At 46.3% G+C, this 13,096-nt stretch overlaps 1 protein-coding gene across 3 annotated transcripts in view; it reads right to left on the bottom strand.

Annotated features, from left to right (window-relative positions):
* Positions 1-7,639: 7,639 nt before the first annotated feature.
* Positions 7,640-13,096, bottom strand: part of LOC144790777 (mas-related G-protein coupled receptor member H-like) — a 31,115-nt gene continuing 25,658 nt past the window's right edge. For all 3 annotated transcript variants that reach the window (XM_078665512.1, XM_078665485.1, XM_078665536.1), the window contains one exon: positions 7,640-11,042. In XM_078665512.1, the coding sequence (XP_078521638.1) occupies positions 10,022-11,023 (1,002 nt within the window). In that variant the 5' untranslated portion in view covers positions 11,024-11,042 and the 3' untranslated portion in view covers positions 7,640-10,021. The remainder of the gene's footprint in view (positions 11,043-13,096) is intronic.

The following is a 13,096-nucleotide window of genomic DNA, read 5'->3' as shown; positions in this document are numbered from 1 at the left end:
TGGCCCATGTGGGCGAATGAACCATTTCGCGTCAGTCTGCCGATCCTCCAAAAAAAAGCCTGAAGCAGCACATGCCATCAGAGACAGCCCGGACAGTGGAGATATGGACGACGACTCCAACACCTACCCAGTCCACTACGTCTTCGCCATCGACCAACCCCTGCGGAAAAAGAGGCGCCTCCCAAAATGCCGCATTAGAATCCACAACCAAAAGGTGAGAGCCATAATAGACACGGGAGCCTCAATTGAACTTATGGCAGCAAACGTCTATAACCAACTACGAGACAAGCCGACCCTGAAGACAGCCAAGATCCGAGTCTTCGCATATGGGCAAAAGACCCCGATCCCTCTGATTGGATGCTTCCAAACGGAAGTACACCACCATGACCAGAAGGTTACCACAACCATCTACGTCACCAAAGAGGGCAGCGGCATGCTTCTCAGTGGGCAGGCGGCCGAAGACCTCCACCTAATCTCATTCGCGATGGCAGTGCTGGAAGAAGAGCTCGATACCATCCTCGAAGAATTCGAAGACACATTCCAAGGGATAGGATGTCTAAAAGGCAAGGAAGTAGCTCTTCACATAGACCCATCCATCCAGCCGGTAGCCCTCAGACACCGGAGAATAGCGTTCCACCTGAGAAAGAAAGTGGAACAAGAACTAGAAACTCTTGAACGCCAAGGGATCATCGAGAAAGTTAGTGGACCCACACCGTGGGTATCACCAATCGTGGTGGCGCAAAAACCCAAACAGCCCGGACAGGTCCGCATCTGTGTCGACATGCGCCTACCCAACGCGGCAGTGAAAAGGGAACGACATTTGACGCCCACCATCGACGACATCCTGGGTGAACTGAAGGGAGCGAAGTGGTTCTCCAAAATGGACCTCCGGTCAGGCTACCACCAACTGCCCCTGCATCCGGATTCCCGATACATCACCACTTTCTCTACCCACGTGGGGCTCCGGCGATACCGACGTCTCAACTTTGGGATCTCGAGCGCCGCGGAAGTCTTCCGAAACACGATCAGAGAGGTCCTGAGCGGGCTCCCGGGAGTCCTAAATGTCAGCGATGATCTACTCATCTATGCACACACAGTCGAGGAACACCACAAAAGACTGAGGGGCGTGCTGCAGAGGATCAAAGACTCTGGTCTCACGTTGCACCGCGAGAAGTGCCAGTTCCTCCAGAATAAGATCAGCTTCTTCGGATACACGTTCTCGGAACAAGGGATTGCTCCGGACCCGGACAAGGTGAAAGACGTGCAGGAGACACCAGCGCCGACGAACATATCGGAAGTACGGAGTTTCCTCGGAATGGTGAACTTCTGTGGGCGGTTCATCCCAGACCTGTCCAATCTCACCAGGCCTCTCCGAGACCTCACCAAATCCACCACCTCCTTGCAATGGGGAGAGGAACAAGAAGCGGCGTTCCAGAACACCAAAACAGCCCTGTCGGCCGAACAGACCTTATCGTATTTCGACCCAGCCAAGCCTACAAATATCGCCGTGGATGCCAGCCCCTACGGCCTAGGAGAGGTGCTGACCCAACGCAGAGGGACCGACGACTGGGTGCCCATCGCCTACGCCAGCCGGTCGCTGACAGAGACCGAACAGAGATACTCCCAAATCGAGAGGGATGCGATTGCCATACACTGGGCGTGCAGACACTTCCATGTGTATGTATATGGGCATCCTTTCACCGTCTCGACAGACCATAAGCCCCTTCTCCCCCTGTTCCGAGGGTCGGTCTCCAAACCACCACCCAGGATAGAAAAATGGATCCTACAGCTCCAGGAGTACGACTACCAGCTAGAATTCAAACCGGGAGCAACCAACCCGGCGGACTACCTCTCTAGGCATCCCAGGGCAGCAACCTCCAAAGAAAAAGAAGACGCCGACGAGACAGAAGAGTACGTGCAGGTGATACTGGAAAGATCAAGACCGCTCCCCATGAGCACGGACATGATCATTGAAGCCACCTGCGGCGATGAAATCCTCCAACTGGTGGTCCCGGCAGTGCAATCAAATGAATGGAAGACCCTCCAATCATCATTGAACAAGAGGACGCCCCGAGCAAAGACTGCCCTAGAGACCATTCTAAAGGTGAGAGACGAACTGTCTGTGGATAGCCAAGGCTGTCTGCTACGAGGACCACGGATCGTCATGCCAGCGAGCCTGACCCAACAAGCGATCGAGCTGGCTCACCGTGGACACCAAGGAGTGGTAAAGACCAAGAGCAGACTCCGAGCAAAAGTGTGGTTTCCGAACATGGACACCCGGGTGGAGCAAGCCATCAAAGAATGTCAATGGTGTCAAGCAGCTGGGCAACCCGACTACCCACCCCCGGTGATCACCGAGGACAATCCGCAGAAACCATGGGAACACGTCAGTGCTGACTTCGGACACCTTCCAGATGGCAGATACATGCTCGTCATAATGGACGACTTCACCAAGTACCCCGAAGTGGAAATAATCACAACACTCACCGCCAAAGAGGTCGTAGCCAAGTTCGAGAAGGTCATTGCTACCCATGGCATTTTTGAGAGAGTCAAGACGGACAACGGGCCCCCCTTCCAGGGACAAGAGTTTGTCGATTACCTCAAAGAGTGGGGAATCCAGCACAGGAAAGTGACCCCCAGGTGGCCTCAAGCCAATGGGGAGGTCGAGCGATTTATGCGCACTATAAGGAGGCCCCATTGGAGAAAGCGATCTACACGTTCCTGAGAGAGTACCGGCTCACACCTCATCGCACCACTGAAGTCGCTCCAGGCCCGTCAGCAATGGGAAGGATAGTCCGAGACACGCTCCCCAATCATCACACCTGGACTCCTGCCAAAATGAGCCCCCAACGGACCCTGAACAACAGGAGGAGTATGCTAGCTTCCGACGCAGAGCCAAGGAACCCTCCATTCGAGAAAGAGATCAAGTGTATGTGAAGGACCGATATCCTGGGAGCAAATTCAGGCTCCCCTTCGAACCAAGACCCTGGACAGTCACACGTCGAACCGGCACCATGGTGACGGGTCACAGGGGGGGAGAAACCGTCACACGAAACGTATCATTCTTCAAGAAAGCCACCGTTCAATCAGGGGACCACCCATGTCCAGGATCAGGTCAAGAGCCACCCTGTTCACCGGAGGAACGCCACGACATACCAGGAAGCGAACAAGGCACCCCAGTGATGAGCCCACCGGTGAGCCCCTGGAGCATGGGGACACCAACAACAGCCGGCCCCCGACTCCCAGTGAGGCCCCAACTGGCTGGGACACCCCAACAGGATGCCCCGCGGAGGGTATTGTTCCGCGGAGAGGCAGCGGGCTATGGACTGAGGAGGAATCCGGCCCCCTCTTCGCAACTGGCTGACTTTGCTGTGGACTGAAGCCCGAGGGAGTGGCCACCGGATCGGTAACAGGCCTTACGGCCATTTTGTTTAATGTCATCAGCAAAACATTTAGCAGAATGTATCCTTTGTGATATCTCTAGTTTTTGTTTAATGAAAGGTTAAAAGGAATGTAATGTCCGGGGACTGTCTATCTGCAGTCTAGTCTATCACGCACGTAGCCGTGCGTATACGCGGGCGTGTGACATCACACCACGTAGGCTATAAGAATAAAGGAGGCGTGGCCGAGGTTAGTTCGGACGAGCACACCAGTGTCCCGTGTCCGTTTCTATGCGCAGCGCCAGCGGCCTAGCGCACTACACGAAGCAGCATTTCGGAGCCCGCGGCCGGTGGGGGCGCCGCTGGGGCCACTAACGCCAACAACAATGACCCGGCCGCTGCCCCGTGTGGATCCCGGGCCCTTCCCACAGCCACACCATCTGCCCTCGCAGCACCCCCAGCAACGTCCTGCTTTCTTTTCCAACACGCGTAGTCCAGGCGGCAGACATCACAAGAAGGGACCCCGAGGGCCCCCACTGCCGGGCATTACCTCCCGTCTAGACGCCTCTCCCCCGGGCCTCTCACTGAAGGATGAAGGTCTGGGCGGCCCTGGGCGGAAACGGAGGTGACTGCGGCACCGGCCGCCGGACGAGGAGGAGAGTCAAGCCACCCCTGCTGCTCGTGAGTACCGTGCGCGCAATCCTGTGCTACATTGCACACACTCACCACAAATCACCCTGCACCCAACTCCTGCAGACTCCCTCCACCACCAGGTGCAAGCACTGCTCTCACAAAGGCCCCGAACCAGAGGGCTCTCTGGGTTCCTCATTGGACTCTTGACTTTGGTGACTTTTGTGCAGCCAGCCATTTTTGGAGATGGTCTCCTTCCCGCCATGGATTCTCATGGACTTCTTTACTTTTGCTTTTGCCCTGGCAGCCATTTTGCTGCTGCTCTCGCCCGCTTTTCTCTGGACCCCGACCCAACATCTTGTCCATTCCCTCGTCTTTTACCCTTTTCCCTCGTTTCCCCCTTAACGATCCTCAAATATTCCTTCCCTTTTCTGATTTACCTTTTCTCCATACCCTTGTATCCCTCCCAGCCTCCCTTGGTGCTGTGACTGCATCCCCCCTCCGACCCCACTTAATGGAACTCTGCTTTTCTGTTTTTTGGTTTTTTTTCCCCCTGAGAAAATCTACTATGTGTATGTATATGTATATAGAGATAACTCTAATCACTAGTATATGCAGTAGACCTTTGTTCTATCTACCATTCCTATGTGACTCTTAGAGTATATCCATTCGTATCTCTTCCTTGAGTGACTTTACTACTTGTACATTTGCAATTTTTCTTTCTGTTTGTATCTCCTCCTTGTGTGACTTTACATTCTGTACATTTTCAATTGTTTCTGTTTGAATCTTTTATGTAACGCATGTAATTCTAAGTCCTTATGTTTTGCAACTGGTTCTTATGTAAGTTCAAAAACCTATCACACCAACATAAACTAATCAACATTAAAGTTTGATACGATATAACATTTCACAACAAAATAAACATAGAGGTCCGGTGGAAATTGTATTTCATTTAATCTTTAAGGCTTTCCCAAAGTCCAGGCTGGACTTGGGGAAAGCCTTAAAGATTAAATGAAATACAATTTCCACCGGACCTCTATGTTTATTTTGTTGTGAAATGTTATATCGTATCAAACTTTAATGTTGATTAGTTTATGTTGGTGTGATAGGTTTTTGAACATATATACTGCAATCTTTTGATTACTGGTGGGCTATGATGACAACCCATACCTAGGCACCCAACAACACAAATTATTACCAACGCAGGGGATTTAATCAGCCTATATACTGTTAAGCGCCATAACCACCGAGATTAGTCATCCCTCCTATCTTTAGAACTGGTTCTTATGTAAAGCGCTCTGACACCTTCGGGTAAAGTTCGCGCTATAGAAAATCGCATTAAATAAAACATAAAAAAATAAGGAAGGTACTTCTGAGCCCTCGATCTTCTCAGGCTGCTCTGAAGAAGCTGCTGTCAAGTTTAAATATCTAGCTGTATCCTCTGACATCAGCGACCAGGCAAGAGGAGGAAAAGCACAGAGGTCTTTGTTACCTACTATGCCTTGGTATGAAACCCCAAATCCAGCACTCTTCTCTATTATTCAATGCAGTAATTATCTTCAGTGATTCCCTGCTTTCAATGTCCAATCACTCCGGACATTTCTCTTGGCTTTTTCACAGGGGTGTCGCTGTGGTTGAATCTGCCCTACCTGCCCATTGTGTCTGTCAGACTGAAAGTTTGGCGGCGGTACTGATGAGAAAGCCCGGAGGAAAATGCTGTAAACCTCTGCATATGTTTTCAATGGAATGACTACTTCCTGGAAACATAAAGGCAGCTATCCAACTCTTATAAGTTTTGGTAGAACTCGTTTTTCCGCATAATAAAAGTAGTTATCCTTTTGTCTAAATGCAAAGAAAAAACAGAGCTGAAGAAGGTACTCACACTGGCCTGGGAAAACTTGCACCAATCTCTCTGCAAAAGTAGAATGCTAATTATTAGAGCAGTTTGTAAAAAGCAAAAGTTGCACTTAGGCCCAGATTTATTAAGGGATTGCACTGCCCTTCCGTAATGTAGGGTATTGCACGGGCCGTGCAAACTCTAAGTCAGATTTACCAAGCTACGTAAGGCATTACATGTTAAATCTGGAGTAACACAAGGCAGTACAAGTTTCTGACTTCTGTTGCTTTTCCAGGGAAGGCGTCCATGGGTGGAGCGTGGGTGTACACAGGCATTCACCTATCGATTTCAGCACATTTCCAGATTTACCAAGACAGGTTAGCCTTGGAATGTGTCAAAAAGGTAAGACTTGCTTTCCCAGGGAGGGGCAACATGGAGAGATATTTATATTTCCGCTAGTTTCCCCTTTAAAGTGTGCTGCATTGTGCAGCACACTGTGAAAGAGGAAAATGCCTCTGAGGATCGTTGTTGTGCATGAAGATGCCCCTTCCTGAACAAAAACAATCCTGCTTGCAATGCAGGTACCCTTGTACCCACAGCACAAATGTGCCTGTATTGGTGCAAGACAGCACATTGTGCACCAGTACAAAGGGAGCGCAGAAATGCACTATGCAATATTAAATATGGTGCATTCCGTCCCTCTCCCTTTCACACAGCACAGCAAGGTGTCTTCCTGCATTGTGTTGGATGCAAGAATGATAAATCTGGCTCTTAATAGTTTTCACTTCAACCAAGCTAGGGAGCGCATGCATACTGCAAAAAGTTGCTGGGAAGTACAGAACTAGGATGGGGAATGTAAAAGAATGAATAAACAAGTTAACATTTGACAGGGTGGGGGGAATCTATTGGTTGCCACCTTCACTGGAAATCTTGGGCACACACCAAATAGTCATATGGAAGTGTACTAGAGAGCCACAGACCTTACAATCTGAGCACTCTCTTCTCTCGCTGCTGGACAGCTCCCAGTGTTAGCCCTGTGGTTAAAAGGATGGATGTTTGACAGGCACATGCAAGAGATCTTGAACCGGTCAGATCCTCGCCTTTACCTGCACATCAGCTTTAACCCATTCCGTGCTGGTGACGGAACCCCTCCGCCATCAGCCACGGATGCGCTGTGCTAATGATGGGGTGGTTCTGTCACGGCCCCGCCGCCACGCCTGCGCGGCAGCGATTTCACGCCTGCGCTGAGTGTTTGATTGAGCGGGCGGGGCCGTGATGGAACTTCGTCACAAGCACAGCGCGCCCGTGGCTGGTGACGGGGTGGTTCTGTCACCAGCATGGCAGCGCCGTGCGGCCGCCCCTCCCCCGTAGCACCGCGGCGGAATTACCGCCGCGGCCAAGGGGTTAAAGTTTAGGTCAGTACATTTGTTCAGTGGTAGATCTCTATGCCTGAAAGGATGAGAATGTGAATCTCCAACTCTACCAGACGCATTACAGGACCCTGTAAAGGTGAAGCTACTCACAGATTTCCAGGTCCATCAGGCTGAAGAAAAACCAACCGTGAACCTCTGTCTTGTGTTACAATCACTGTGTCCTTGCAGAGGAAGCCATTCATGATTCTACAGCCACCATAATATAACATTTATTTCTTAGTGTATTACTAAGAATGAATTAGGCCCCAAAGAGTGTCCAGGCAGATAAGGCATGTTAGCACAGCATAGTGATACAATATACACTACAGAGTAATGAAATGAAATGCACAAATAGGAGTTTTGAAATTGACAGATATGACAGATATTTATGAAGGCAAATAGTCTACAGTGCACAAAACTACGAAGCTAATTGAAAAGACCGAAGCAATCTTTTGTGGATTAGAGGGATTGGTAGACTGCATTTTACAAGATTGGAAGAAGGTATTGTCAGACCAAGTGTAAATGCAAATTTCTCAGTTTATTCAAATCGGCATGTAGATGGTTGAGATTATTTTTAGAAGTCATAGCATGGAATATAAAAGTAGAATACATTGTTTCAGCAGTGGTTGAGTATGTAGAATTGGCATGAAGTTGTGACAAAAGTTCCATGCACAACCCATGGAACACGCCCTTGATGCAAGGTAACACAAGGCAGCACATTGTTCAGCTTCACATCCCTTTTTGTTAATCCAACACAATTCACAATTTGTATTGTATTGTAAATAGCACCGCTCCATTCTTTGCAGCGGGGTTGCATTGAAAAAGTAACACAAATCTGATGCAAAGGGTTTGTAAATCTGGGCCAGAGTTACTAATCAGTGTTCAGGTTATGTGCTCAAAAACTATGATTTTAGAGTGCAAATTCACGTAAGTTGTTTACGAAATGCAAATTTTTTCAGGAAACATTTTAAGACTGTGGCAAAATAGCCCATGCTAGCAAATCTGGTATTTCAGTGTGGGCACCTGTGCCAAAATAGATGCACTTGCAAGTTGTGGGGTAAACACAAATGCATGGTAGGCATATTTGTAACGTCAACTCTGTTGTAGATTTACTCCTGAGAAGGATTAGATTATGCCAATTTTTAGGGTGGGTGCAGGGGAAGAAACAAATGCAAAATTTGTGTGGATGTAGGGGGAAAGGAGTCTTCATGGTTAAGAATTGTTTGCAATTACTGCAGCATTTTTTCACATGCACGTGCTCACATGAAAAAAGATATGCCTATAAGAGGTCACGTTTTGGAGAAAACATTAGGCAATGGACTTCTGTTTCTGGAGCAAGTTTAACTATGCTGCTTGCCCACATGCTCTGTACCTGGTATGCTCTGTACCTGGTATACACTGTATTGAGTAGATGCACAATATGAAATTAAATTAGGGGTATATTTCTGAAGCTAAGGATCTTCCACCGCATTATGCATAGGGCTCGCTGTTAGAACATTTAGCGGAAGCAAATATGTTCAAGATAATGTGAAGAAGACTATGATTCAGATTCCAAGTCAGGTACTGTTGAGTTACCTTTGGATGACAGAAAGAAACCAGCCCCTCATACTATTTCTTTGACATACAATATTTTAGGTCCAAGTGTTGGCTTAAAGAACCAGAGACATCCTTTAAAAAGCTTTTGAGTAGGCTGTGTGAGAGAGATGCCAATGTGGCTTCCAGTAATCCAAATGTATTTATTGCATGGGCAAAGTCCCAGGAAAATATTTATTTTTCAAGTTCTGGGCCAAAAATGTCATCCCTGCAAAGCAGGCACTCTTGCACTATGTTGCAAGGGTATCTGTATTGGCACTAGGCTGCTATTTCTAGTGCAGGGGAATAAGCAACAAGGGAACCCTACTCATGTGGAGCCTGGGTATTAAAGCTATTGTGGAATAGTAAGAAACAGTTCTAATAATGTAAGGCACAAGGGCAATGCAAAGGGTTAGGGTGATGTCAGAAAGAAAGTTGGCACCACACAAGGAGTGTTCAGTAAATTAGTGAAATTCTTTATACGGAGAAATAAACAATTGACAAAATATATACATATATAGGTGTATAGAATAGAGAAATGTGCTATACAATCGCTAAACATTACGCAAAAGTGTCTGGTGTACCAGTGAAAGAAACAATTGAACCTGAGCCAAACAATGACATTTAAGGTGACAAGGTTTCAATTTTGGTATCTGTATTGGCACTAGGCTGCTATTTCTAGTGCCAGCAGTGAGGGGATGCAAAATCTGCTGCAGCGCTGCGCCATTTCCTTGTACATATGTCTCTGGATTCTACTACTGCTGCCTTCTCATTGCTGCCCAGGAGAGAATCAGCTTCCTCGGACAAGTAAAGCAACTGTTAATTTTGGTCCCTATAGGCAGGCGTTATATTTTCTTTACATTCAACTATGTTGGTGTTTTTACCAGGCAGGGGTAAGGTTCGGATTGTGTTGATCATGCTTTTGAATCTCCTCACATGCATGCAGTATATTTGCTAAGCATTGTGCTCCCCTCTTAGCTTCCTTAGGGCCTATAATACACTGATGTTTTTTTCCCAGAGAACCAATGGACATTTCCAGCCTCTATGGCATACAGAGAGAATGGGCCTCATGATGAGCGCATGAAGGTAATTTGTATCATTTTAGCCAAGAGACCACAGAACGTCTTGTCTGGTACTTAAAGTGTGCATTTCCACCCATCAGTCTTGCGGAAATAATTGGAAAGTCCAGTCTAACTGATGTTGGGCTTTATAATGTCTCTGTCTTCATGGTGTTTTGTCACTCCTTTTTCTCCTTCTTCTTTGTCTTCCTCTTCTCCAAAGACCTTCTTCAGAGCTTTCTCTAGGAAGTTCCAGACTCCTTGTATTTTCTGCCTTCCCACCACCAAGTAGATGATGGGGTTGACACTGCTGTTGATTGAGATACACATGTAAATCGCAAAGGCGAGTGCATTAAAAGAGAAACCTGATGGATAGACTTTTAGGTAACCCAGCAAACACAATACTCTGACGGGTGCTACTGAAATGAGAAAGACCAGGACTGTTGTCACAATGACAATGATAAGCTTTGGTGGATGTTTTTTCTTTGAGGAGTTTTTAACCATGATTAGCATAATCAGGCTGGATATAACCATAGTGGGTATAAGTAGCAAGAAAACCAACACTGATAAAAATGTGTGGACTGCGGTACACTGTACCCCCATTTTATGATATAGATCTGGGGGACAACCTTCGTTTTCCACCAGAGTCACAAGAATTGAAAGACCCCAAATTATGACACACACAAGCAAGGACTGGAAGCTTGGTCGTTTGTAACGATACCACATGGGGTGATAGATGGCCAAACATCTCTCCACACTAATGGCAGTCAGTAGAAACATAGCAGCATAGTGTCCAATGCTGAGTATGATGTCCAGTGAAAACATCACTGTGATCTCTGCTGGTATTTGCTTTAGCAACTGACGTATTATGATTCCCAGCTCCACAGAGATGAAGATGAGATAGATTAAGTCAGCGACAGCAAGGTTGATGATGTAAACGGTGTACTTAGTCCTTTTGATTTTAAAACAAAGATACCAGAAGACCAAACTGTTGCCAATAATTCCAAAGAAGCAGATAAACAACATGAAACCAGCTGCAATGATGAAACTTGTGGCAGATTCCATTACTGGATGTGTCTTATTTAAACCAAGAGCATTGGTGATGTTACTGGAAATGCTTCCTGCATCTGCCATGGTGGCGTCTTCAAGTGCCCTATTGGGAAAGAAGATAACACTATTTTTAGTTGCAAGAATAATATTATTTTCAATAACAAATTCAAACGAAAAGGTCATGCATGAATATGGGGAATTTGGTGGAATGCACAACAATATACATTCATGTGGTCTGATCTGGAACTGAGCCTCCAATAAGTCTGCCTCTAGCCCAATGAGTTGTGGATTTGTAGCCAAGGACTTCCCAGGCACAGTGGGTAAAAGCAGATTGCAATTGCCATTTGTACAGGTCATATTTTCCATCGGCAATGAAAGAGTTGGTAACTGTAAAGGAAGAACTTCTTGACAAACACTTCAAGCAAGCATTGGCAAAGTCAATGGGTCTTGTTCTATCAATGACTGTTTGCTGCCACCATTGTATTTTCCAATGCTTCAAATCCAACACCATCAGGAGTTCATTTGTTTGGGCAGTTTATTGTAAACCAAACTTGACACGATGTTATTTGAGTATTTTACATGAGTATCAGATCACGTTACACAACATCTGAATCATTTTTCTTTAGACACAAGGAGATCAATTGATTGTCCCAGAATCACGAGAAGTTTAACCAATGCCGGGACTCAAAACAGCTTCCTAAGTTCCAATGGTGGCAGCTCTAACCATTAGGCCACATCTTCCCTCACATCTTGAAATGCTCTTTTGTAAACGTATAGGATGACTGTCATATTGCATCTAGATTGAATGTAACATTGTCTTGGGATTGTTTAACAATTAGTTTGAAAAACAATATTGTTATTCTCATGCAAATTGGATGTCATGTTGCATTTTCTGGTAGTCATCTTGAAAGTATAAAAAGATAACATTTAAAGATGGTCCCCTGCCACTGTTGGTTAGCCAGCGCTTGCAAAATTGCACTACAAGCATTGGTAAAGCCAATAGTGATGGATGGTCATTAGGCAAAGCGTGGTGCCTATCTTGAAAGTATAGACCATACCATTCCAAGATGTACATCCACTGCTACTGGCTTTCCCAATGTGTGCAATGATTGTAGAATTGCGATGTAAGCACTGGCAAATGTAATAGTGGCAGGCGGACCCTCTTGGAATGCTACTCTGTATACTTCCACGATGGCCTCGACTTTGCATTATGACACAATGCCCCAGACATTTTGTGAGAATAATAACCATCAAAGGTAGATGCCCACTGCTCATTGCCTTTGTCAATGGTTGCGATGAAATACTACAATCACTGCTTATAGAGGGAGCAGCATTGGGGAGGAGAGTGAGAGAGAGATAAAAAAGCAGTTCTGCTCATTATTAGCAGAGAGTGGGAAAGGGGAGAGGGGAAAAGAGTGTGATAGGAGCCAGTGGGCAGTGAAGGAAATGCAGAAGTGAGGATAACTGGGGATTAGGGTAAGATAGAAAAGGGTAGGAGAGAAAGAGTGGGATGATAAGAGAGACACAGCCAACGAGATAAAAGGAGAGAAAGAGAGAAAATATTAGAACATACCCACACATCAAGCACTACAACTCAAATGCCAGAGAAAAATGAAGAATACATAATTTCCTGATATCAGCAGTGGAAGGATATACTCAACGCATGTAAATACAGGATAGAGCTTAAATGCTCCAGGGGTGACACAAACAAAAGGATAAGGAGGTACGCCATTGATTCAAGAGCAAGGCATTGAAATGGGCAAGCTAGCCTTCCAATCATGAGGTATGCCCAAAGCCCTTACTAAATATGTGTTAAATATTGGTTACAATGCTGTCTTTGACAGACAGCTAAAACTGTCTTTCTCGAGACCCCAAAACCTAGATAACAAACCAGTGTCAGAGGAAATGCTTGGCGTTGGCCTGTATACTAACCTCCGCAAGGAGTTAGAGAAGTCCGGGTTACAATGTTCAACTCATTTTTAAATGTAGTATTTATTTTTGTGTATATAATAATAATGAGGTTTCATTTTATTTAAAGTGATGCAGTGGTTGGAGCATCCTTTATCAAGAGATATTTGCCTATTTTACTGACTTCTATGCATGGATGTCCTTTAACGATCACCAGGGGTTGCAGCCTCGGCCCTTAGATTGTTAGAT

This window comes from Lissotriton helveticus, chromosome 1_1 (genome assembly GCF_964261635.1).
Source record: "Lissotriton helveticus chromosome 1_1, aLisHel1.1, whole genome shotgun sequence".
Classification (NCBI taxonomy): Eukaryota; Metazoa; Chordata; class Amphibia; order Caudata; family Salamandridae; genus Lissotriton; species Lissotriton helveticus.
Note: the sequence above shows the minus strand (reverse complement) of the source record. Positions and strands in the feature narration are given on the sequence as shown.